We start from the raw sequence: 24,154 nt of genomic DNA, 5'->3' as shown, positions 1-24,154 counted from the left end.
GGGAGAGAGGAGGAGAGAGGAGGAGAGAGGGGGGGAGAGAGAGAGAGAGAGAGAGAGAGAGAGAGAGAGAGAGAGAGAGAGAGAGGAGGAGAGAGAGGGGAGAGAGAGGGAAGAGAGAGAGGAGGAGAGAGAGGGAAGAGAGGAGGAGGAGAGAGAGGGAGAGAGAGAGGGGGAGAAAGAGGAAGAGAAAGAGAGAACAGAGAGGAGATAAAGCAGAGGAGAGAAGAGATAAGGGAAAGAGGGGAAGAGGCACATGGTACTTGTCATTTATATATCTTTAAAGAGTGTAATGAGAAATAGACATTTGGGAATGGATGCGAAGAGGAGACTGTATGAAGGAGTGATTGTGCCAACAGCACTGTATGGGGCAGAAACGTGGAACATAAGAGAAGAAGAGAGAAGGAGTTTGAATGTGTTTGAGATGAGGTGTCTGAGAAGTATGGTGGGGGTTACTAGGCTAGATAGAGTGAGAAATGAGGAGGTGAGGAGGAGAACAGGGGTGAAAAAGGATTTGGGAGAGAGGGTTGATGAAAGAATATTAGGATGGTTTGGACACATGGAAAGAATGAGTGAAGAAAGACTAGTAAAAGAGGTATGGAAGGCAGATGTGGAGGGAGTGAACATGAGGGGACGTCCTAGGATGAGGTGGATGGATGGGGTGAAGGGGGCTTTGGGGAAGAGGGGAATGTCTGTTGAGGAAGGAAGGAAGAGGACGGAAGACAGAGGTGAGTGGAGAATGGTTGTATATGGATGATGTTGTGACTGCATGAGGAGAAATGGGCGGGGGGGGGTGGGGGGTGGGGTAGTGTGTGTGAGTGAGTTTTGACGCAGCCCGAAGGGATTTCTCCCCGTCCTCTCCTTATATGCAAGGGGGGACGGAGAGGGGGGGTCGCCGATTAAATGAAGCGGCCTTGCTGTGGATGTGCTGTGTCCTGCGACACTGCTTCTGACCCAGGGCGGTGGGCAGGGTGCAGGGATGACCCGTCATCCAGGAGGTGCTCAGATGAGAGGAAGGGTGGGAGGGGTGTGGAGTGTATTTAAGGATGAAATGGGTGGGAGTGTTTTTATGCCTTTCCCTTTTTGGCTACCTCCCTTGGAAGGGGGAAAAAGCCTTGGTATATGTATGTATGTACTTACATGACCTCAGTGTTTAGGTACTAATCTGCTCACTAATTCTTCAGTCTAATCTGAAGAGGTCTTTATCATCAGTTTCAATGGAAGAAGAGATAATTGTATGTTATATCATCACTGTTTGTCGTTGGGGAGAGCGAGTGGCTTATTACTGTGTAGATATATTCTTCACTCATTTACCATTACCTGAAACCCTGCATTTGACTGCAAATTTTGATGAAGGAAATGTGTGGGTAATCTCTGATTATACTAACTACCACCTAACCCTGCCCTTGATCAATATATTGCCCACCTAATCTATTTTTTTTTTTTTTTTTTAATTACTATACATTACAGTATGAGTGGCAAGGAAGATTAGGAAGGTCAGGTGAAAGATGGGATTCCATTTCTACATTGATGCTAACAACTCAAATCTTCCATCCTTGTTAGCGATATCCTGTTCCAAAGGTGGAGTCACAGAGAACATACAGTGAAGCTAACATACCCACATAGGGTAATAATTGCATCAATTTGTATGCATTCATTACATTGAGGACTAATTACATCTCTGATAGATGTCAAGGTCAAAGAAATGAAAGGATGATAAATTCGTCTAACCTTACCTAACCTACCTAACTGATATAACTTAACTAACCTACGTAACTTAACCTATATTTAGTAATTTGGTACCTAAAATTCTAAAGATCGTCACAGATGCTGACGACCTGATTATCATTGTACCTCGGGCAATTAACAGACAATGGCAGAATGCAGTGTTCTCTCATAAAGTCCAAGTAAGCCCTATTGCCTTTGTAACAGCGCTTACTAATGTCACCTGTAGTTGGAGAATACCCAGTCCACAAAGTGAAAGCCATTGTCTAACCGACAGTGACTGGACAGACGACAGCTTGGCATTCATACTGTATCTTAGCGGCTTTGTTCGTTAGTAGATATGCTTGCAGCAAGGTTTTTGTTATATTTCTGCCAAGAAAATTGCATACTATGTTCACGTATTATAACTGACAAAATTAACATCTAATTTTCTGATGCTATAGCGTGTAGGTGTGCACAACTAAAATAATACCCAGAAAATGTTGCTAAAAGCTTTACACAAACATAGCCACATCCACTGCTTCAGACCCCATCTTTGTTTTGGTAAATGTGGAGGTCAAAGAAATGAAAGTATGATAAATTCGTCTATTCTAACCTATCAACCTACCTAACCAAACATACACTTACATGGTACTTGTAATTCTAGAGGTCATCAGGGTCTCGTTGTCTTCAACCTCCGAATCTACGAAAACAAATATGGCGTCTAAAGGAGTAGAAACAACCTCATTTGTTTGAGCATAGCTTTTAGCAACATTTTCTATTATTGATTTCTGCCAATAAAAATATTAATTACATTAATGTTTTATAATCAGCAAAATTTTTATTAATCTAATGCTATATTTAAAAAAAAATACCCTGCTGGTTTTTGACAAAATCATACAACAAAAGTTCTTAAGCATATCAAAGTACATATGGTTTTGAAAAATGCAAGCATAACAGGCTGAAAAAATGTACTACATTGTTGAGTTTGGCTGTTACAGGATATGTGGAACACAACCAATTCTTTTGGCAGTGAACATGTCACACATCAGTGTTATCCTCCATTTCATTGAATATATAGATTTTGTGCTTTTGAGGCATGCCAGGTTGTTAAATTAGATATATATATTGGATCAGATTAGATTAGTTTCCCAGGTTGGGACAGAATACATACATTTCTAAGCATCAGAAAGCACCAAAGGGTAAAATTTTAGTTGTGCACACCTACATGATATAGCAGTAGACAATTAATTACCAATTTTGTAAATTATAATACATCAACATAATATGCAATTTTCTTGGCAGAAATCAATGACACAAAAAGTTGCTAAATGTATTTTCTAACGAAGTCGCAGTGGTTGAATATGCCATGTTTTTGATGAAAGGACGATAAATTAGTCTATTCTAACCTACATAACCTAACCAATGTTTAGTAATTTAGTACCTCAAATTCTAAAGATCATTCAGGTCGTCATCATCACGGATGCTGATGGCCTGATTGTTATTGTACCTTGGGCAATTAACAGACAATGGCAGAACCCAGTGTTCTCTCATAAAGTCCAAGGAAGCCTTATGTTTTTGTAACAGTGCTTATTAACGTCACCTGGAGTTGGAGAACACCTAGTCCACAACATAAAAGCAGTCGTCTGATAGTAAATGAACTGGCATGGCATCCGTACCATATCCTAGCGGCTTCGTTCATTAGTAAATTTGCTTGTAGCAAGTTTTTTTGTTTTTATTTCCACGAAGAAAATCACACATTACATTCATATTACAAGTTATGAAATTAATATTTAATCTTTTAAGGGAACGTCACTAGTGATCATTAAAAAAATTCTGGTACATGAGCAAATTTTGGGTAAACATTTCAAAAGAATCCCTATGATGGTGGCAACATTCGTACAAAGTTATACAACTGTATTTCGTTTCTATATTTTTATAAAGCATAAAATATATAAAATACTGGCAAGCTCTGGCAACCCCATTGCATAAAAAACATTCTGTACAGATGCTCCTCAACTTATGTTTTAGTTAAGTTCCGAACAGCTGAACATAACGTGAAAATGAACACAAGTTGTTACTGTACTATACATCCATAAATTCTATTACCGTATCTTATAAAACACCCCTAAATCATTAATTATAAACATAACATTGTAAAATAATAACATTAATTTCAAATAAATTAAATTCAAGCAACATAAATTGAGATGGTGGAGGAGAAGGAGGAGGAGGCAAGGCACGTTCAGTCTGTCGTTTGTGCCATGTAAACAATGGACGCAGCATCATGCGTAAGTATTGTTTGAACTACGGAGCGCGTTAAACTAAAAAATTCACACCATTTTTTTTTTTTTTTAATTTTTTTTACAGTCAGTTCAAACGTAAAATGGAAAAAACTTAAAACGAATGAACGCAAGTAGAGGAGCATCTGTATATTGAAATAGCATCAACATTTCCAAGGCTATTTCGTTTTTTTTTTTTTATACAGAATTGTGTTTATGGAGATATTTGACAACTCCTCCCACCAGCATACCCCACAAAGACAGTGGACAGGGCATCAGTACTCTTGAAAAGTTCAAAGTTGACGTCACTCCTGGCGTTCTCACCGTACACAATATTTTGATTCCTCGCCCTGTATTGTTGCTGTGATCATGGAAAAATTAACAAGAAACAAGAAAGTGAAGCAGCAAAATATAGAGAGGGCCCATGAGTGCCTGAAATAGAAACAAGAGGAAAAAGAGAGGAGAAAAACAGCACAGCTGCACCCAGTACTCCGCAAGCATCTACTAACCACGCCCACCTTGCATCTCCTCCACCCACGCCACACCACTCACCCTCACCTCACACCTCATCAGCAAAGAGGAAACTGGAGATTTGCTATACATCGCAACCATTAAACAAATGGTCTAGAAAAATGGTCACAAAAATTTAAATCTCCCGTCCTGTAAAGTTTATGTTTTTATTCTTTCTGTTGTAATATCTTCGATTGTTCTTTATGGATTTTTGTATTTTTTTTTTTAATTTAAAAGAAAAAGTTCTTTATTTTCTACAGAAAAAAAAAATTATTATTTATGAAACCTGAATTTTGCAGCATTTTTTTAATTATTCAGAGAAACAAATTAATAAAAAAAAAAATCAGATATTAGTTTGATAAAATATACTCAATAATATTTGTTTCCCAGACTCTAAGCTTTCATTTCATACCAAGCTGAGTGATGTGGAAGGATTTTCCATTAAGTAATTAGAGCTTCACTAGAGCTCACTATATCTTCACTAAATATTCAATATGCCTTATATATACGTGGGAGGAACATAATACTCTGAGGACTTATACACTAGGTAGGTCAAACACCACCAGAGGCGCCACCGTCGATGAGGAGCCCAATAGCGCGTCATTTTATGCACACGCCATGCAAACGGCCAAATTTACATACCGCCGGATATTTCATTCATACAAATGTTATACGAGTGTATTTACTACGATCGTAGTAAATTTCAAACAATTACATCATCAGTTACATGTCGGTACATAAAAACATAAGATAAACATGGCGGCTTGCATTCAGCAGTAAATCAAAAATTGGTTTATGTTTCCGCGTAAAAAATGAGCTAAATAAATTCAGAGTGCGGGCAACTAACCAAAAATAACGAAAACTACAAGTTTCGTGGATTATTCTTATACCAAAATAAAGGCAGCGTTATACGGTAGAGCTGAGAAATCGGTGGTACTAATTAGTTTTTTATTCTATTGGGTCGGATTATCGGATAACAACATCAACATCCATCCCGCCATCTTATCAAACTTCACTCTATTAAGTTTCTTACTATTATGTTATTAGTGTAATAGACTTATAGTTGAATTATTTGAACTATTTTCTTTAAAATGTGTGATTTTCATGTAATTTGATCAAAGAGAAGTTACGTTTTTATCCTCCGTAATATTACGAACCACAGCTACGATTCGTCCTGCCCACTATGATCACTGGTGGTATGGATCAAACTACACTAAGTTTGTTACTATTGTGCTAATAGTGTAATAGCTTGCATATAGTTGAATTATTCAAACTATTTTCTTTAAAATGTGTGATTTTAATGTAATTTGACGGTATTCGTAGCTGTGGTGGGTAATTTTGCAAAGGATAGAAACGTAATTCTATGATAAAATTACATGGAAATCACACATCTTATAGAAAATAGGTCAAATAATACAACCATATATTAATTTTTTATATAAAATTGTGCCTGTCAGTAAAAACCGTCATTGTTTATGTTTGATCGGCGATTAGTCAGACCGCACGTTTCGGCCCGATTTTCTGGGAAAAAATAGGCCCCGATTTAATACCATTCAAAATGCAATATCTCGAGAACTAGGACAGCTAGATGGATAATTCAAATGGCATTATACTCATAGCGACTTTTTGCATCCCATGAGAACTACTTCAGCTCAAATATCAGGAATTTCATTTTCATGTTGACCTAGCTATATACACTAATGTAAGAGGAAATTATATCTAAGTTCATTAAATACACATTCAAAAATTTAATTTCACCTACTCTATAAAGCGATGCGACACTCCCTTAATCCTATATTGCATACGTGTGCACAATTTAAATAATACCCACCAAAGGATAGGTTAGGATAGAAGCCTTCTTGAATATGGCTTAACTTGTAACTGATTATCTGCAGAAACCAGCCCAAACAGATGAAAATGATGTATCCTTTACTAAATGAGGAAAGTTTTAAGAAGTTCACACCTATACAATATAGTAATAGAAAATTAAATAATAATTTTATAAATTATAATACATCAATGTAATATACATCTTCCTTGGCAGAAACCAATAATAGAAAAAGTTGCTACAAGCTCTTAACACACAAACGTAGCCACTTGGCTACCTGAGATGCCATGTTTGTTTTGGTAGAGGTGGTCAAAGAAATTAAAGTATGTTAATTTCATATATTCTAATCTAACCCAATCTAACATGACCAAACCAAACCTGCCAACCTAACATAACCTGCATTTAGTAATGCAGTACCTGTAATTCTCGACTCCTAGAGATCATCTGGCTGTCGTTGTCTCCATCCTCTGAATTTATCAAAACACAAATGGCATCTAAAGGAGTCTACACAACTTATTTGTTTGTTTATAGCTTTAGCAACTGTTTTTTTTATTGATTTCTGCAAAGAATAAAGTATATTACATTGATATATTATAATTTACAAAATTATTTAATTTTCTATTACTATATTCAAATATTGCGTAAGTTACTTCTAAAAATAAATGCCTTAATAGCAATGATCTACTTACTATACCCAACATTCTTGGCAAGTTCATGTTCAGGCAAACATAACCTTAAACCTGCTTCTCATTTCCAGAGACCTTATTTACATCAACTCCTTGGTATTTTTTAATTTTGCCTAAACAATGGGTCTATTATTGTTAGTGCTGATTTTTGTGTCATGTATTTCATGGTAAAAATACTCTGTCTAAAATAGAAAATCCCTAGTACATGCATACTTAGAAAAGTGACCACTCAGTTTTATACAAACTGAAACTTTAAAACAATAAATCTTATGAATATACCTAATTCAGGAGCTCCAAATCGATTTATTTCCCTGTGAGACTAAGCTTAAATTTACTCAACTCTCAGTATATAGCAAGTTATTAATAAATCTTTAGAAGTTCAATTCACTGGTCCTTTATTAACTCATCGCATGACCAGTAATGGGTAATCTACGTTTTGTCCTAAGAAAATCGAAATCTCGTTTTTCTACTTACAACACGTCATTCAAAATATACAAGTACAATGAAAACGAGAAATGCTAATGTTACAGCATTTACAGTCATATGGGTTAAATTATGATAATGACTACTGAATATATTTTCCAGGGGGAAACATAAATAAAAATGGCTAGCTGAGTATCAAATGTTTCAAATATCGTCCTGGCTGCAGACTACCTTGCTAACACGACATTATTATATGCTAGCCCCTCTTATATCATATCGCTGCAACATAGTTTTACATGTGGAATAATGTTTGCCACATGACAATTAACACTTTTAATTACTTTTCCTTACACTGTCAGGCGGGATGAGTATACAACGTCGAGAAATACAATGTCCGGCCGCATTGCCGATGTATAAACTATACAACAAAACACACAAGGTATAAAATGTCATGCATTGAGAATAAGACGACTGATTATGTGGCAAGGAATTTTTTTTTATTTTTGCGGAATATAATGTGTCTCAATTTATAGGGCAATGTGCCATGTGTTGCTTTATGTAGAATTGTACAAATGTCTGTAAATTATATTTTGCCGATTTGTGTTTTTACATTTACATGCAAACCTCACCTGTGATTACTTTCTAGAAACAACATGAATGTTATACTATGTAAAATATCTCGGCAGTATAAGATATATTTTTATGTGAAGAGAAGCAAAAACAATGAAAATCAGTTTGCTGAGTTGTATTTCTTTTTTCTTGCATGATTGACCAAGGCCGAGTTTTCATACGACCGCGGATTATATAAATTTGGAGGTCGAACTGCCGTCCATCGTGGTCTTTTTGGATTTGGAAAAGGCGTTTGAGCTGGCCAGTCCACTTGTTATATTAGACACTCTTGCCCGTAAGGGTGTAAAAGGCAAGCTGCTTTCTTGGATTGCTGACTATCTCAGTCACCGGTCTGCGAAAGTAAGATTTCAGGATCACATATCAGAGGCCAGAATGCTGGAGAATGGCACTCCTCAGGGGGGGGGGTGTCCTCAGCCCCACTCTGTTCAATGTGCTCGTCTCCAGCATTCTGGAACTACCTCTAGCCAATGGGTTTAAGGTTATCTCTTATGCAGATGACATTACACTCATAATTACTGGGAAACGGCGGTGCTTCAGCAGGGCTCAGCGCTGCCTAAGCAGGTTAGGGTTAAAGATCTCCCCTACAAAATCGAAGGCCATGGCATTAAGACTCTAGAAAGAGGGGGAGCACCTCACCATCCAGGACCTTAGGCTGGACTGGGTTCACTAGTTTCAGTACCTGGGGGTCTGGATTGATGAGAGGCTCACCTTTCAGAAGGAACTAGCCTATCTCAAGGAGAGACTGAACGCAAGAACCACAGTTATGAGAGCTATGACGGGGAAGGCACTTGGTGCCACGCATCAGGTCCTTCGCACATTCTATGTGCACGCAGTCCGCAACTTGGTGGACTACGCTGCCCCAGCTCTCATAAATGTGGCGAATGCCAAGCTTGAAGACCTGGAGCCTTGCCAAAATGCCGCAGCAAGGATTATCCTGGGAGCTCAACCTTGGACCAAGATTGTTAACCTCCAGATGGAGGCTTCATTTCTTTCATTAACGTCACGGGTCAGAAGGCTGGAGGTCGACTTTCTTTTGGTTGCTTCAGATACAGGGGTCGCCATCTAGGTTTCCTGTCCATCCTCTCGCGCCACGATCATTGCCCATAAAATGCTTTTATTGGCAATAGCCTACTTGTATACACTATTATCTGTTCATTTTCTTACAGATTTATTTTCCCCTCCCACACACACCGATCGCGAGCGAGCGGGGTCTCTAGGTAACCTATAACCCAGTGGAGATCCATCTCAGCTGTGTCAATAATGGACGGCATGACTTCTGATTCTGTCCTTACTGTGGGTGATAAATCCCGACAGAGTCGTTTTTTTTAAAATAAATAAGCTATTATTACATATTAGTGAAGGCATATGTGGTTATGACCTCAGTTAATCTAATAAATTGGTAGCCGTAGAATTAGGATTAAGATTAAGATACATAAGTTAAACATATCAAGCTGTATGAAATCAGTATTCTAGAATGCTTATTATATAAAAGTATGTATAACGAATTATACAACTTTACTTTTTCCGTTTAGATAGTGACCAATCATGGCTGACTACCCTCTCCAGGAATGTTGAGTTATCGATATATCACTTTCATGATTAATCTTTTTATTTACCACTTGGTGACTTCTCCGTCTTGAGTATAGGTTTTAGTGTATGGTCCATCTCTATTTTCCATATATGATGATTATCTATTATATGTATCATGTAACATTTGAAGTTATACCTCACATAGATCCTTGGCAACGAGAGGTCGAAGGTCAATAAACGTTCGGCGCGTGATCGGCCCCCTTTTTACGTAATTCGATAGATGTCTCGAAATTGAGCATTGTGTTAGTGATTCGTGATTGAGGAGTGATATGAAATCGTAGACCTCATATAAAACCGATAGTGTGAAGTGTAAATGCGACGAAGCGTGTGCTAAACCAGTGAGGGGACGCGTTCTATGAGAGAACCAGTCTCCCCTCAGCACATATCTTCGTCCTTCCCTCCATTCCCATAACACCCATGCCATGCCTGAAGTCGATGCACACATCACTACCACCAGAACAAAGACGAAGAAAATCACAAAGTGGCCCCAAGGCCACGGTAAATTATAAAAACTATAATGGTATATTAAAAACAAAATAGCAGAGTTTAACCCTAAACAGGGAACGTCCAAATTTATAATTTTGCATGGAAGTTGTACCACTTCTGGCACGCCCACTTTACTTTATAACTTGGAGCACTTCTTCCCATAAACCTTTGGTTTTTATTGTTTCTAACAGTGGGCGTGCCAGAAGTGGTACAACTTCTATGCAAAAACATAAATTTGGACGTTCCCTGTTCAGGGTCAAACAATCGAAATGAATTATTACACATTCAAAGACAAAAGATGCCTTGTGATGCCATTGTACTTTTCAGGATTCGACGAGTCCCTGCCGATCAAAGTTATGTAGTTTTCTGCTTTTATGGACGTTGTAATTTCACAGGAATATACCAGTATTAACTTGGTGGTACGGTTACCTAGATTAAACTTACACCATCAGCATTACACATTAAAGGGGATGGGGAATTTCTGTGAAGTCATAATATTCTCCACACCCACTGCAAACACCAATTCCACGCGATTGGGCTGTCTTTTCTAGGTAGTCCATTCGACTCCATCCCTGTGAGCTGTGGAAATAACAGATGAAACTGAGGAAGAAATTAAAGTATGATGACATAGTAATAAACATTTTCTTGAGCAACTAGTTATCATATCTAATTAAAAGTCATGGTATATATATTTTTTCTGTAAATAACAAGTTTTAAGCTGAATGCCATGTATAGGGTTGCCAACTCTGTTAGGCTACAATAATGGACATAAAAACTCTATTGATATTTATTTTAGTGGCTATAGATCATAATAGATGCCAATATTAAATGCAGTTGAAGATTACATTTCTCTTACCTAAATGAAAATACAAAAACAAGAATGAGAAGACATTTATTTTACTTTGATCAAAGGATTCTAATCTTTAAAACTATATTTGCCCTGGCTTTTTGCTGCCTTCAGAAAAAATTGTATAATTTTTGCTGTTTTTAGCGAATTCCAAATAACTAACTTTTATGTTAAAATGTATGAGAAGTTCATTCTTAATTAATTCAACAGAGCATCAGTTTCTTTCATCTCGCTATTTAGATGACATTAAACTAAAAAATCTCTCACAATAAGATGATATTCCTGGTATTGATTGTACAAAATAAACTATTTTGAAAACATTGATACAATTAATGTACATAGATTTGAAAATAAAATACCACTTTCTGATTGTTGTTTTTGAGCTTATGAGGAGTTCAGAACGTGTCGAAGATTCTTTGAATTAATACTTCTTTATCAAAAAGTTCATCATCTTTAATTTAAGCTTTCCTTCTAGCTTCAAATGTTCTACTACTACAAATTTCTGAAACTTTGGAAAATGAGTGGCCTACGAAGCTTAGGTTTGATAATTTGCCGAATGTTGAATTTCATCTAAATCTATTTAGTGTTTCCAAATATCTGTTAACATGGACTTACATGGACGAATTTCTGGAAGAGGCCCTAATGAGCCTGTGACTCCAATGCTGCAGCCTCAGTACTTTCTCTTTGGCTGCGTGTGGTGGTTATTTTGGCTCGATAGTTATATCTTTGCTCTTGGTTTTTCCAATATTTGTCCAGTCTGGATTCAAAAAGTGTAACTGAGCCAACACTAACAATTGAATCTGGCAGATCATTTCATATGTCAACCACTCGTTGGGAAAAAGAATATTTCCTGACATTTAGCCTAGCTCTTGTTTTAATTTTTTTTATTCCGTCTAGTAATGTTGTCTTCCCTCATCTTAAACAATCCCTCAGTGCATTCTCTGTCATATTTTCCACTCATTATCTTGTATGTTTCAATGAGGCCACCTCGGGATCTTCTATATGCCAGTGTAGGTAATTCTAATGCTCTCAGTCTTTCTTCATATGACATCCCCTTTAGGCAAGGCACCAGCTTTGTGGCTCTGCGCTGAACGTTCTCTACTGCATTAATATCCTTCACCAGATATGGACACCACACCTGGTTTGTGTATTCAAGATGTGGTCTTACCAAAGATGTAAAGAGTATCTTGAATGTGTCCAAATCTAGATGTATAAAGGTCCTTCGTATGATTCCCACAATTTTGTTAGCCATGTTATTTTTTTCAGCTAGATGGTCGGAAAATGCTAATTTATCATCAGTGACCACTCCAATATCCTTCTCTGTGTTAGATCTCTCAATGTCCTCATATATCTTATATCCTCTGTCCTCGACATCAGTTTTCCCTATTCTCATATATTTACTTTTATTAGGGTGAAAGCTGAGAAGCCACTTCTGTGTCCAATTCTTGAGTTGTTCCAAGTCATCTTGTAGTTTATTACAATCCTCGTTTCCATTCAATATTTTATATACCTTGGTGTCATCAGCATAGAGAAATACGTGGCTTCCATTCTTTACCACCTCAGGTAAGTCGTTGATGAACATTACAAAGAGCAGAGGACCCAGCACAGAGCCTTGAGGGACTCCACTGTTTACGTTTCCATTCGGACGACTGGCCATTTACCATAACCCTCTGCCTCCTGCCAGTAATGAAGCTCTGAATCCATTTTAGTAACTTACCCTTTATATTGTAGCTGGATACTTTCTCAATTAGTCGCATATGTGGTACTCTGTCAAAGGCCTTCATGAAGTCCACAGCCAGTCCATTGTCAAGAGCTTCAATCCATGTATCTAGTACATTAATGAGTTGAAGCACTGTTGATCTCCCAGATATAAACCCAAATTGCTTGTTACTAAAGAGCTTATTCTCTTTCATGTGTTGTATAATTTCTTCCCTCAACAGTGTCTCCATCATCTTACGTAAAATGCTTGTTATACTGACTGGCCTGTAGTTTCCTGGATCACTCTTACTCACCTTTTTAAAAATGGCCGTGACATTAGCAATCTTCCAATCGTTGGGTACCACACCTTCATTCAGCGAGCAATTATAAAGTATATACAAAGGCTCCACAAGTTCTTTCCTCAATTCTTTAATTATCCTCGGATGTATACCATCTGGCCCAGGTGACTTGTTTGTGTTCATCCTCTTTAACACCTTAATTTTATCCTTGATGTATATATATATATTTTCCAATCTTGGGACTTCTCTTAGTGTAGCGAGTGGAGATTCCCCTTCAGGTTCTTCTATAAACGCACGAGCAAATTGTTCTGAAAGTGTGTCTGCCTTCTCCTTATTTGTTGTAGCCATTCTAGTTTTCTCAGCATCTTGATACAAGTCCCCAATTCGTGATTTCACTTTTGTCTTCGATGCCACATACTTCCAGAACACCTTGGGATTCTTTTTAACATTCTTAATTACTTCTTTCTCCTTGGCTTTGACTGCATTTCTGGTCTCTTTTCTAACTTTATTATTAAGTCGTCGATATTCTGTCTCAACATTCCTATAGGAATCTAGGGGATTACCTTCGTTCTTTGCTTTTCTAAGTCTCTCCCATAATCGTTGCTTTTTCTTTATTTTGACCATAATTTTCTGTTCATAGGTAAACTTTCATTAGTTCTTTTCCTCATCTTTTCATTTCCAACCTGTCTCTTGGGTATACACTCTTCAGTTAACTTATGCATCTTAGTACAATTTTTTTCCATTTATCCTCTATGTTAGATGTTTCTCCAAAAAAACTGTTGCCAGTCAATATCAAGTTCTCTCTTCATCATGGCATAGTCTGCCTTCTCGTACATAAAAATATGCTTAGTGTTACTGTCCTGTTCTTGCACATTGACTCGCACATAAATACAGGCATGATCACTTTTTCCCAATGGACTGTCAACTTTGACTTCCTCCGCAATGTCTTCGTCATTAGTAAACATAAGGTCGAGAGTATTACCCAAGATCTAAGGAATAACAGGTCTAACCACTTCCGACCGAATTTCGAGGGAGTTGGCGCAGCGGGCCCGTGAACGTCACCTGGCTGTTCAAAGTGGGGTTCGCGGGTCCTATAGCTGTCAGTTGAAGCTGGTGCGTCGTTCGGGTATGTTGTTGCCTTCGCTCGCACCGCTCCACGCAATTAGTTATATTCTGACAAATATTATATAAAATATATATATAAATATATATAAAATATTATAGTTCCTGTCTATATATATGAATATATAATATATATGATATATAATATATATATATATATATATATATATATAAAATATTATAGTTCCTGTCTTCCTTGGCGTTTCACAGTTTTCTTCAGTATTTCACAAAGAGAAAACGGACCCAGCCTAATGACGTCAGAAGCTGCGCACAATAATTCAAACGGTCTGACCTGTTTATTTAGACCTTGGTGTTACCAATGTTTTCTCCTCTAATACGTGTTAATAACATGAAATATTGGCACCATTATTACAAGTTTTCTCACATAGATTTCACTGTTCTAGTATTTATAACAAATTACGGCTCGATTTTGTGAAGGGTCTCATCAGTACATTGTTGTATAATACGCCATATTTGTTTTGGTTCTTCATGAGTTCAGTTGATAGGCGGAAGTATTGCCTTTCCAAACGTCCAACGGCACCTTTCTTTCTCTATTGTTTTTATTTTATTTTTTCTTGGTGGTGGTTCTCATATTTAGTAACAGTTTACGATTTTCTGGTTTTCCCAAAATTAGTGCCTTTTCTTTTTAATGGAAAATTGAGTTATAAAATGAGGCTAATTTTACACCCTGGTCTGCGGTCTGCCGCTCTGTAGTCTGGTATTGTGCAGAATGCAGAGTTGGTAGTCTGCAGTCTTACAAGAAGTAAACGCTTTTGGAATCATCACATTTTGAGAGTAGGAAACTGAACTTCAAGTCAAAACGATTTCAAAATAAAGGACAAATAGTGTCATTTCATATTTCAATAAAGGACAAGGACAAATAGAGCTGAATAAAGGACTGTCCTTTGAAATAAAGGACGGTTGGCAACCCTGGCCATATACTTTGTTGGATGTTTCATAGGTGTGAATTGTACTGTAGATAAAGAATAAGGGTAACTAAATAAACATATTATTACAATTTGTTGTTGTGAATTATCTATAATTATTATTCTAGTTTACATAATTTGGTAAAAAACAAGTTTTATGCTGAATGCCATACTTTGTTGCATGTTTCATAGATGTGAGTTTTACTGACGATAGAAAAATATGGGCAACTAGATACAGGGTGGGGCAAATCAAATGACCGAGTTTTGAAAGGCTCGCTAAATGGCTGTGGTAGTGAAGGTAAGATGTGTGTGGTCTTGTTGTGAGCACCAAACCCCGCCGTTTTCAGTAGCAGCCATGCCTTGGTCAGGTGAACATCGCGGCTTTGCAGTGCACACGTATCTCGAAAATGGCCGTTCTGTCGTCGCCACCCAGCGAGGCTTCCGCCTGCACTTCAACATTCCACGTCATGGTCCCATCCCTGATGGCAAGGCAATCAGGCATTGGGTTGAAGCATTGAAAGATACTGGTTCCACAAGAAGACCTAGGGGTAGTGGAAGACCAAAAAACGGTGAGAACACCAGAAAATGTGGCCTTAGTTAAAGCAGCTGTCAAACAGTCACCAAGACGCTCTGCCCAGAAGCATTCACTTGCATTGGCCATGTCTAACCGATCTTTAAGGCGGATATTGCGTTACGATTTATCGTTCCATCCATATAAAATAATGATTGTTCAAGAATTGAAGCCCACTGACATTGAAAATCATAGGAATTGCTGCCAAGAAATGTTGAACCACATCCCTGAACCGGCAACTCTTTTCACCAGTGACGAGGCCCACTTCCACCTTTCTGGAAGCATGAATTAGCAAAATTGTCACTATTGGGCTGAAGACAACCCAAGAGAACTTTACCAGAGACCGTTCCATTCCCCTAAAGTTACTGTTTGGTGTGCGGTTTCCAAATTTGGGGTAATTGGGCCTTATTTCTTTGTGGAGGATGGAAGATCTGTCACCGTTAACTCTCAACGTTATCTTGCAATGGAAGACTTTTTTGAACCGAAATTGGAAGACTTAAGTGAGGAAACAAATCTGGGAGACATCTGGTTCCAACAAGATGGAGCAACAGCCCACACTGCTCAAGTTGCAATAGTCAACATGTGACAGATGTTCCCGGCACGCCTCGTCTCTCGGAGGGGTGATGTCGAGTGGCCCCCATGCTCACCTGATTTAAGCATTTGCGACTTCTTCCTGTGGGGATATCTGAAGGAGAAAGTGTTCAGAAGTTGGCCATACAATTTGGAAGAATTGAAGATGCGAATTCGGGACGAAATCGCTGCAATACCCCTTGAGATGTGCCAAAGAGCAACCGAAAACTTCAGACATCGCCTTCAACAGTGCATCGCTACATATGGCCACCATCTTCCTGATGCCATCTTCAAAAAGTGATCACACAAACGGCATTGTATATTGACTTGAATAAAACAACAAATAATTCTGTAAGTATTGTTTTAATTTTCCTAATAGCCTTTCAAAACTCGGGCATTTGATTTGCCCCACCCTGTACATGTTATTACTTTTTGTTGTGCATTATGATTATCTATAAATTCACATTATAATAGTACTCGAAGTATATGTACATTGCAGTGCAAGTGCATGTTCATTTGCTGCTCATTTTACACACCACTCACCCGTAATGTACAGTAATATGTACACATTGTGCATAAATTTCACAGTTGCAAATTAACTAACCCAAGGACCAGCACAGGAAGGACTTCCTGTGTGAATGTTCGGCTTTCGATAAAGACACTTCCTACATCGTGGCAAAGTATGTATATTAATATGGTTGGGATATAAGAGTAGGTTTTATTTGAAGAAGGAATAATAGAAAATAAGTGTCACGTGTTGTCTCTCACGAGTTTTATGACATACCAAAGTTCCTTCACATATTGCATAATCACTGTTTATTACCAAGGAAGACTGTATCGTTTGGTGGTCGAAGAATACAAACAGTGATGCACAAACCTGTATAAAGTACAACAGATGATCCTAATCCTTCTTTTCGTACAGGTTACATTCACGTGTTACGTCCTTATGTAAACAGTATGATTTAATCGAAAGAGGGGGTTTCTAAACAATTGAAATTTTACATTGTTGTAGTTATAGAGCTTCATATGTAGAAAAATGAAACACTAAATGTAGATACAGGCAGGGTTGGCAGACCGTGCCCTAAATGTCATTTTGCCAGAAGTCCTAACTTCAGCGAAAGTGCCATTTTGTGACTAAAAGACAGAAATGGTCACATCATACAAATGCCATGTTTTTTTTTATCCTGGCTGCCACCAGTATTGTTCTTGGCAAAATTGCAAACATGAGCTTTGTACAGATAATGCTTCGCACTAGATCTTTGTATCGTCGATGTACAAATCACTAAAAGTCACGAACTGCTTCACGGGACAGCGGTATAGATGACCTACTGTGTTACAATGCCTTTATAGGCATTCAGTTAGGATGCACGAGTTTAGATATAAGGAATGTGATCAGTTTTAGTTACTATATTTTATCAATGAAGATAGACTGGAATATTAGTTCTGTACAAGAACACATAATTCCATTTATTAGGGTATGTAGGCCTCCATGGTCAAATGTAAGTGTTCTTATTGAAGAATTTAGTACACAATTGGATATGCTGATGGAATCTTGTAATGTGGTTATTGCAGGTAACTATATCTGGATAGACAATAATAGAAATTGTATTTTTTTTAGAAGTGCACACCTACATGATATAACATTAGAAAATTAAATATTGATTTTATGAATTATAATACATCAATGTAATATGTTTTTCTTAGTGGAAATCAATAACAGAAAACATTACTAAAAGCTATATACAAATGAATGAAGTCATATTGACTCCTTTAGACATCATCTCTATTTTGATAGATTCAGATGTTAAGACTATGATGATCACCCTGATGACCTTTAGAATTACAGTTACTGCATCACTAAATGTAGGAGGGTAGGTTAGGTTAGAATAGACAAACTTAAGAACCAAAGTACACAGGAATGCTGGAATAAAATAGAAAAACACCTAAGGAAAACAATTTTCTCCAATGCACCCAAGAAGCAACCAAGAAGGAAAAAAATATCAAAAGAACATAGATACAGAAAGACAGTAATGAGGAGAATCAAAATTGGAAATTCACTTTCAAACAACCACAAAAAGGATAGTCCACGCAATATAAGAGATAGAGCTGAAAGAGAACTACGTGATTTGGAAAATAAAATAAAAACATCTCATGAAACCAAAAGGATGGACAGTGAAAGAAAAGCCATAAAAACAGTAAAAAACAATACCAGATTTTTCTTTAATTATGTAAAAAGAAATCCACACTAAAGAATTATTTGGACCACTAATTAGGGCAGATGGACAACATACTATCACATCCTCACAAGAAATGGCTGACATCCTTCAAACCCAGTATGTCAAGGCCTGGAGCACACCATCAACTAATATCCACACAACTGAAGAAACTCCCGTCCAAGATAAAGAAACATTAGAGGACATAGAAATAAGAAAGGAAGATATAGAGAAGGCTATAGACAATATTTCTTTTACAGTTGAAGTTTACTGGAAGAGGCCTTATGTGGCCTGTGACTCCAGTGTGGCAGCTTGATTTCTAGTATGGTGTTGGTGTTGGCTGCGTGCAGCGTCACCTGGTCCAGATGGCATAGGCACCTACATTCTCAAAGAATGCAGAAAGACAATCTCAACTCCCCTCCTTTCACTGTGGAGAAAGTCTCTGGACACAGGTGAAATACCAGAAATATTCAAACTTGCCAATGTCACTCCCATACATAAAGGAGGATCCAAAAATGAACCGAAAAATTATAGGCCATTAAAATTTTTGAAAGAATCATAAATAAAAAAACATATTATACATTTCCTAATAGAATTGATAGACTTCCACAATTTCATCCTAAAATACATTGGAGAGAACAAAAATGTCGATGCAATATATCTAGACTTCGCAAAAGCCTATGACAAAGTTGACTATGATCCTCATTCAAAAGACCAAATCACTAGGGATAAGGGGCAAACTTGGGGAGTGGATTCAGTCATTCCTTACAAATCGGAAACAAATTACCTTTGTGGAGGGAACAACATCAAGAGAAGAAGTAGTGATAAGTGGCATCCTGCAGGGTACTGTCCTTGGCCCTATACTATTCTTGATTATGATCAACGACATCAACACCAATATCTCCAGCCCACTATCATTTGCAGATGACACTTGGGTATTCAAAACAATCTCTAGCAAAAAACAACATCAAAAGTGACAAAATTTTCACATTGAATGAGAATCAGACAAGAAACAATGGTCTCAAACTGTCCGGAAATAGATTCAGTTTGGAAGTAGGTAGAAACAACTTTGCCAACCGTGTAGTTAATGAATGGAATAAACTTCCTGCACAGGTAGTGCAATGTAGTTCAGTTCGAATCTTTAAGAATCATTTAGATAAACACCTAAGCAAGATGCTGTAATGATTATGATTTATTTTATATTATTTGTTTTTGTTTTGTTATCATTTGTCTGTTTGATTTTCATTTGTTATTAGTTATATGTCAATTTATTATTATTTACTATTTACCTGTTTGTTTATTATTTAACTATACCTATGCATTTATTTATGTATTTTATTTGTTATTTACATTATTATAGTTTTTATTTATTAATTTATTATTATTATGATTTTTTTTTTTTTTTTTTTTGCATCCGACCTAGATATGGACCAAAAGGTCTCCTGTTGGCATGCTTCGCCTTTGTAATCCTTTGTAAGATAGCTCCCAACAACAGAAAGATCTAAATGAAATATACAAATGGGCAGAAATGAATAACATGAAATTTAATGAGGACAAATTTGAATTTATTAAGTTCAGTAAGAACAGACATAAAATTTCTTGTAAAGATCCAAAAGGAAACCATATCACACAACAAACATCGGTAAGAGATCTAGGAGTTATACTTTTGGATGATGCTACATTTGGTCAACACATAGAAAAAACAGTATCAAAATGTAGACAACGAATGGGATACATACTTAGAACCTTCCGCACCATAGAACCAGAAACCTTGCTAACCTTATGGTAAGCCCTAGTCATCCCTATCATAGACTACTGCTCACAACTTTGGGCTCCATACAAACAAGGCCACATCATGCAGCTGGAGGCTCTGCAGAGAACCTTTACCTCAACAATCAGAAGAACCTCAGCTCACCAAGATGTGGAGAAACACAATTACAGGGAAAGATTGGCAGAAAATGAACTCCACTCCATAGAGAGGAGACTAGAGAGATATCTGATAATATATACATGGAAAATCCTAGAAGGCCAGATCACTCCACCCAAAACAGAACCTATAAGACCAGTAAAAACCCATATCACCCCAGAAGAAACAGAACAGGAAGAAAATGCACCCAACTAGGCCCTGCCATCAGAGTACCCAGTAAAAGTCAAGACGCTCCAACACAACAGCATCTCAAGAAAAGGGGCCTGACTTTTTAATCACTTACCTAAACACCTACGGAACATTACAGGTGTTAAAACGGAAGTTTTCAAAGGGAAACTTGACAAATTCTTGCCAGCCCTACCAGATCAGCTGGGTATCCCAGGTTATACAGCATCACGACCAGCGAATTCCAACTCCATTATTGACCAGCTGGACTACAAACAACAAACTGAAAGGTGGCGGCTACGCCGTGGCCTTGCCTCAAGTTCCATCGGGGGAGCAACACCCCCTTGAGGCAGAAGCGCTTCAAGGTAAATTCAAGGTAAATCTACCAGAACAAAGATGGCATCTCAAGCAGTTGAAGTGGTTACGTTTGTTTGTGTATCACTTTTAGCAACTTTTTCTGTTATTGATTTCTGCCAAGAAAAATGTGTTTTGTTGATGTATTTTCTAATGCTATATCACATAAGTGTGACACTATCTTTTTTTTTTGTGAATTATAATAAGCATATCAAATGCAAAATAACATATGTCCACTAACATTTCTCTCCTGGCACATGTTAGGTTTGATAATTAGGGATGCAACAAATGAATCTTGTAGATGATGTTTTAGTGGTGCAGGAGTTCACTATTTCTCCAGTTTACAAGTTTATAAGGTTCTATTCTAGTATCACACAAACACATTTTTCACTTTGTTTTTTGCATTTGAAAGACCTATTTTTCCTACGGAATGGTTAGGTTGTATTAGGTTGGAGCAATTGGACAGTGTAAGTTTCATATTAAATATCTGTATTTGCATAATTCTGGAATGTTACCGCATGAAGGACTCCACAATTGTGACTTTGGTGTCTTCATTATGCACATACTTGGGACATTTGGTTGGTATGGAATATACCTGGTATACTATAAACATACTTACATACATATACCAACAGCTTTTTCCCCCTAACAAGGGAGGTAACCAGAAAACAAAGACATAAAACCCACTCCCACCCATTTCATCCCCACATACTACACTCCCATTCATCCCCCTCCCTCCCTCTTATCTTGGCTCCTCCTGGATGATGGGTCATCCCTGCATCTCGCCTACTGACCTGGATCAGAAGCAATGTAGCAAGACACAGCATATCCACAGCAAGGCCATTTCATTTAATCTTCCACTTCTGATTAGTAAGCAGTAGCCAAGTCTGTACAATTGATATTTGCCATCACCATGTTTCATGCATTCCATAAAAGGCTACTAAATGGGGCTGACCAAGGTGATTTTGGGATCCTTATTTCTTTATTTTGTACCATAAGGAGTCCAGGCATATTTTGACTTGATCACCTATCTTACAAGGGGGAAAATACTATTGGTCCATACATTTTCAACTGTGGTTTATACTCTTACTAATTTTTTTTTTCCTTGATCTCCACAGCCATGACAAACTCAGAGGAGGACATGCAGAATTGTAGCACTTCTTCCACTAAGTAAGTCCTCTGTAACATGATTTTGTTTACCCCTTTACTATGGATGTATATTCAGTGAATTTTGTTATGGCAATAGACAGGTAAGTTTATACAGTTAAGGAAGCAAAATTTGGAGTGAAGAGGGTTTACTAGGTTTACTTGGTTATGTCTTGAGGTTTTCCTCACAGTTGTGATGGTCTACCACTGCTGCCAGACCCAGTATACCTATACATCAGGTCCACTTGGTCTGATAAGTGGTTGGAGGTCCTGCATCTACGGGTGTAGCCCAGCACTGGGGGTTCATTTAGTATCTTCCCCAAAAACTTGCCCAGGCCAGCTTTGAACTATTCTACTGAGCAGCCAGGGATTTCCTTCACTTTTTTGAGCAGAGCATTAAGAAGTTTGGCCCATCATGTGCCAGAGTGGACGCAAGGATGGTCTTTATCCCTGTGGTGGTGGTGGTGGTAGTGGTGGTGGTGGTAGTGGTGGTAGTGGTGGTGGTAGTAGTAGTGGTAGTAGTAGTGGTAGTAGTAGTAATTAATTAATAATAATAATAATAATAATAATAATAATGATTAATAATACATACATATATACCAAGGCTTTTTTCCCCCTTACCAGGGGGGTAGCCAAAAATGACAAGGCACAAAAACATTCCCACCCATTTCATCCCCGAAAACACTCCACACCCCTCCACCCTCCCTCCCATCTTAGCACCTCCTAGATGACGGGTCATCCCTGCACCCTGTCCACTCCCCTGGGTCAGAAGCAGTGTCGCAGGACACAGCACGTCCACATAATAATAATAATATTATTATTATTATTATTATTATTATTATTATTATTATTATTATTATTATTTTATTATTATTATTTTATTATTATTATTTTATTATTTTATTATTTTATTATATTATTATTTTATTATATTATTATTTTATTATTATTATTTTATTATTATTATTATTATTATTATTTTTTATTGTTATTTTTTTATTATTATTTTATTATTATTATTATTTTATTATTATTATTATTTTATTTTTATTATTATTTTATTTTTATTGTTATTTTATTTTTATTGTTATTTTTTTTTTATTGTTATTTTATTTTTATTGTTATTTTATTTTTATTGTTATTTTATTTTTTTTCTTCTTTTCTTTTTATTGTTATTTTATTTTTATTGTTATTTTATTTTTATTGTTATTTTATTTTTATTATTATTTTATTTTTATTGTTATTTTTTTTTTATTGTTATTTTTTTTTTATTGTTATTTATTTTTTATTGTTATTTTTTTTTTATTGTTATTTTTTTTTTATTGTTATTTTTTTTTTATTGTTATTTTTTTTTTATTGTTACTTTATTTTTATTATTATTTTATTTTTATTATTTTTATTTTTTTTATTATTATTTTTTTTATTATTTTATTTTTTTATTCTATATTTTATTTTTATTATTATTTTATTATTATTATTATTTTTTTATTATTTTTTTTATTTTTATTTTTTATTTTTTTATTTTTTTAAATATTTTTTTTTTATTATTTTTTTTATTTTATTTTTTTATTATTATTATTTTTCTAGTTATTTTTTTTTAATTTTTATTATTTTTTTATTATTATTATTTTTTTATTATTATTTTATTATTATTATTATTATTTTATTATTATTATTATTTTAATAATAATAATAATAATAATAATAATAATAATAATAATAATAATAATAATAATTAATAGTAATAATAATAATTAATAGTAATAATAATAAGAAGAAGAAAAAAAAAAATTAAAAGTGGAAATGTTCAGATGCTGAACATGTAATATTTTTGTGTGGCTTAAATGTAAAGTAGTTGAATAAATTTAGTATCCATTTGTTATATACCATACTTGTAATCTTTTCATATTTTATAGAGTATTGTAATTTTCAGTTCTTTAGAGAAGAAAAGAGAAGACTATCTGTCATGGGACGATTACTTCATGTCTGTGGCCTTTTTATCTGCAATGCGAAGCAAGGACCCCTGTTCACAAGTTGGTGCCTGCATCATCAGTGATGAAAAGAAAATTGTCGCTATTGGTTACAATGGTATGCCCAGGGGATGTGAGGATGATGAAATGCCATGGGGCAAAGGGTCTGATAATTGCCTTGAAAACAAATCTATGTATGGTAAGAATTTT

General features: G+C 36.2%; 2 protein-coding genes across 9 annotated transcripts in view; one reads left to right on the top strand and one right to left on the bottom strand.

Annotated features, from left to right (window-relative positions):
• LOC143018556 (uncharacterized) overlaps positions 1-7,873 on the bottom strand; it is a 52,231-nt gene extending 44,358 nt beyond the window's left edge. The window contains exon 1 of the mRNA XM_076174016.1: positions 7,782-7,873. The gene's annotated coding sequence lies outside the window, so the exon portion shown is untranslated. The remainder of the gene's footprint in view (positions 1-7,781) is intronic.
• LOC143018557 (uncharacterized) overlaps positions 1-24,154 on the top strand; it is a 42,565-nt gene that overhangs the window by 6,766 nt on the left and 11,645 nt on the right. Inside the window, exons 1-3 of one of the 8 annotated variants that reach the window (XM_076174021.1) lie at positions 16,200-16,520; positions 21,947-21,998; positions 23,908-24,143. In XM_076174021.1, coding sequence (XP_076030136.1) covers positions 21,949-21,998; positions 23,908-24,143 — 286 coding nt within the window. In that variant the 5' untranslated portion in view covers positions 16,200-16,520; positions 21,947-21,948. Of the gene's footprint in view, positions 1-16,199; positions 16,521-16,757; positions 16,850-17,070; positions 17,092-17,393; positions 17,484-17,572; positions 17,742-21,946; positions 21,999-23,907; positions 24,144-24,154 lie in introns of those variants that run through there. The other 7 variants (XM_076174020.1, XM_076174024.1, XM_076174023.1 and 4 more) reach the window with 7 other exon arrangements.

This window comes from Oratosquilla oratoria, chromosome 35, assembly GCF_046742065.1.
Source record: "Oratosquilla oratoria isolate Oo_2021 chromosome 35, ASM4674206v1, whole genome shotgun sequence".
In the NCBI taxonomy this organism is placed as follows: Eukaryota; Metazoa; Arthropoda; class Malacostraca; order Stomatopoda; family Squillidae; genus Oratosquilla; species Oratosquilla oratoria.
This window is presented reverse-complemented; position numbering and strand designations above follow the sequence as displayed.